The following is a 3797-nucleotide window of genomic DNA, read 5'->3' as shown; positions in this document are numbered from 1 at the left end:
AAAAATATTTGAAAGAAGCTTTAATTTCCCATGATAAAGATCCATTAATATTTTGGAACCACTGCCGCAATCAGTATCCTCTGTTATCAAAAATAGCCAAAAAATACTTAACGCCACCACCTTGCACTGTGTGCATAGAAAGAATATTCAAGGTCTCATCGGGGATTACAAAAGGTCGCCATCGGTTGTTAATGGATAATGTTGAAATGTTAACATTTTTGAAAGTTAATTTGCCTAGAATAAAACTATTTGATTGATTAGTGAAAAATGTAATATTAAACTTCTACTTTATTGATTGTGAAAATTTTTATTTTAATAAATTATAATGAATAATGCTATTTGTTACTGTGTTTAATATAACTAATATTACAATTAACTTGATACAAATACGAATAAAAAATATTTCTTTGGTTCGTCAGAGAAACAGCTTATTTAGTTTTATGACCGCATACAACATGGATCCGGATTCGGATCCGTGCGGATCCATCGTCGAGATCCGGATTCGGATCCGGATCCACGGATCCCAAAATCTTGGATCCGTCCCATTCCTAAACAATACTAGTCAAGAATAATTTCAATAGCAAAACAGTTAGCTATTTTATGAAACAAATTTTTTTTAACCTGACACATTGCAGTACTTTCCATTCCAGCCATTCGCACATTTTTTACACGGACGTAAATCCTTATTCCCAGAACTGCAGTGGCTTAAATAAGAAACTCCAGCATGTTGCTCGACTTGGTGCCAGGCTGTAAGCAATAAATAACAGTTGAAAATAATAGAATAAAAACATCATCGCAAGAAAACGAAAACATTGTCAAAGATCACTATTACCAGTCACTTCAAGTCAGTGAACGGGATGATACTAAAATCAAAAGTGCCTAATAGCTCATAAGTCACCAGTAAATTACTCATTGCTAATTAACCCAACAGACAGTACAATTAAGGGTAAGAGTAACGATTTGCTGTTTACAAAAAGTTCGACGGAGAAATCAAGGAGCCAAATTAATAGAGGAGCTAAAAAAAAGTATAAATTATTTTGGACAAGAAAGGATTAAGCTGAAACAGGTGTGGAAATGATGATAAGTAAACATTGTATAAATAAGGTGGTTGGAGTAGTATAGAGCAGCAACAGGTGCATGATAGAAAAACTATCAATTGGAGAGGGGTTGTTAAATGTAATTTTAGGATATGCTTAGCAAAACAGTATAAAAGAGGAAAATAAAAATAGATTTTAGAATGAGTTAAATAAAATGAGGACTGGGATGCTTAGAAAAGAATAGATGGTTTTAAGAGTGAAGTTAAATGACATGTAAAAAGAAATGTAATGGTAATGAACAAGTGCATGTTGAAAATAAATATTGCGTTTTGCGTCCAAAGACCCGGTTCCCCAAGAAAGGACGTTGTTTTCTTTGTCATCAACTTTTTGCGCCAAATTAGACGATCAGTTGTATCCATTTCTATTAAATTAAGAGCTTTCATGTCTCGCTCGATTGTTTTCGACCAGGACTTCTTTGGACGGCCTTTGGGACGTTTGCCAGGTACTTCAACATCTGCAAGAGAAGTTATGGCACTGTTTCTACTTCGTTTGACATGACCAAATCACCGCAGACGGCGTTGCCGGCATTTGTCCTTTATATCATCTAAACCAGCACGACGCAGGATTTCGGTAGATTTGATGTGGTCCTTCAGACTAATTCGTTGCATCCATCGGAGCATTTTCATGACGGTTTGTTGAAGTTGTTATTCCAGTTTAGTTGTCATTGGCCATGTTTCTGCACCATATAACAACACCGGACGTATCACAGATTTATAAAGTCTTCATCGTAGTGGTAGTGGGATGTCACGCCGCATCAATATAGAGGCAAGAAGATGCCATTTATTCCAGGCTGCACGTATGCGTGCTTGAACGGCAGCTTCAGCTGTTCCAGTACAATCTAGAACATCCCCTTGATATTGAAACGATGTGACTTTCTCTACCTTAATGACTTCAAAAACATTGCTATTTCGATTTTGTTGTTGTGGATTGATGCAAGCAGGACAAACAAAACTAGACACTTTAGATAAAGTACCAATTATTTTTGAACAACGTTTGTGACACCACTGGTTACACTGCTGACACTTGATTGAATTGTTATCTACACCAGCTTTATAAACTGAACAGGGCCATCATCCAGTAACTGTGGATTGGATGGGTTCACCAGTGTTCATTGCTTTGGTTTTGCTGATGTTGACTTTGAATCCATGATCGGCGAGTCTGGTGTTCCAATCTTCAAACATCTGTGCTGCATTCTGCTCAGACGTGGCTGTTAAAACGATATCATCAGCATATATTAGATTCTGAATGTCACTAGTGCGTATCGGTTTTGTGATTTCTTCCATCACAGTTATAAATAACAGTGGACTGAGAATCGAGCCTTGGTGAACTCCAAATGCATCTGTGTGTCCCGACCGTTGTGCTGACAAGAGTCTTAGTATTCATATACATTTCTATCACTATTCGAACAAGATATTCTGGAATGAGTTGTCGACGTAGACTCCACCTGATTGCTTCACGGGGAACTCAATCAAATGCTTTTTCAATGTCAAACAAAAATGTGTGATAGAACGTCTGTTAGAACAGGGATTGTTCTAACAGACGTACACCACGATATGATGAACAGTTCAGTGGATCACCTTTGCCTTTGTATAGCGGAACTGTCATGCTATAGTTCCATTCAGTCGGCATTGAGCAATTTCTCCAGATTTCACGGCAAAGTTGTGGTAATGTTTGGATACCTGCAGTACCAGATGCTTTGATAATGTCATTTGTGAGTCCAGAGGACCCTGCTGCCTTTCCATTCTTCATAGCTTTCAGAGCTTCTGTAAGCTCCTCTACTGTGATGTTTGGAATCGGACCTTCGATGGGTGGAGAGTCAAAGTTGACATTGATGGGATTTGTTTCATTTAACAGACGGTTGAAGTATTCTTTCCACTGTAGCTTGATCTCATCTAGTTCAAAGATCATCTCATTTTTGTCGTTTTTGATACATGAGGCGCCAACTATGCCTTGTTTCGTACGCTTTGCTTGTTTTGCTATACGATACAGAGATTTCCTTTGTTCACCTTTGTTTTTAGTGAGCCACTTTCTGCACTGATCTGTCCGAGCCAGTGCAACTTGACGATTTGCATAGTTGTTTTTCTCACGGAAAATTTTATGGTCATCAACAGACTTTGATTTTTGCCATTGCTTGTATGCAGCTTTCTTTTCAGCTATTGCATTTTGTACACTGTCATTCCACCACCAAGTGTCACGTTCATGCTAACGTTTTGTACCAGTTTTCCCACAAACTGTAGTTGCAGCGTTTATCAAAACGGTTTTGTATGTACTCCAATCTGTACTGGCTTGCGATTGGTGGTCTAACCGTGTGGCGACAATCTGTTGAAATTTTTCCCGATTAAAATTGCTTTTCAGCTTCCACGTTTTGATTCTCCGAGGCAATTGTTTAGATTTATGTTTTGACAGTTCGACAACCAGGTCTGCCACAAGGAGTCTATGTTGGGCGACACATGATTCGCCAGGTATAACTTTGACATTTTTGAATAGCCTTCGGTGTTGTTGCTTGACAGCGAAGAAATCAATCTGCGTGGCTTATGGTCCACTTTTGTATGTAATGAGATGTTCCAACCTTTTTCTAAAATATGTATTCAGTAAACAAAACCTGTGACTTTCAGCAAACTCAAGAATGAGGTTGCCATCTTCATTCCGTTTTCCATAGCCAAAACCGCCATGTACGTTGTCAAAACCATCTGTTTTCTC

At 38.2% G+C, this 3797-nt stretch overlaps 1 protein-coding gene across 1 annotated transcript in view; it reads left to right on the top strand.

Annotated features, from left to right (window-relative positions):
- HELRODRAFT_178962 (hypothetical protein) overlaps positions 1-199 on the top strand; it is a gene marked incomplete at both ends in the record, with an annotated part of 1210 nt that extends 1011 nt beyond the window's left edge. The window contains one exon of the mRNA XM_009027836.1: positions 97-199. Within this exon, the coding sequence (XP_009026084.1) occupies positions 97-199 (103 nt within the window). The remainder of the gene's footprint in view (positions 1-96) is intronic.
- Between the last annotated feature and the right edge of the window lie 3598 nt (positions 200-3797).

Source organism: Helobdella robusta, assembly GCF_000326865.2.
Source record: "Helobdella robusta unplaced genomic scaffold HELROscaffold_51, whole genome shotgun sequence".
Classification (NCBI taxonomy): domain Eukaryota; kingdom Metazoa; phylum Annelida; class Clitellata; order Rhynchobdellida; family Glossiphoniidae; genus Helobdella; species Helobdella robusta.
Note: the sequence above shows the minus strand (reverse complement) of the source record. Positions and strands in the feature narration are given on the sequence as shown.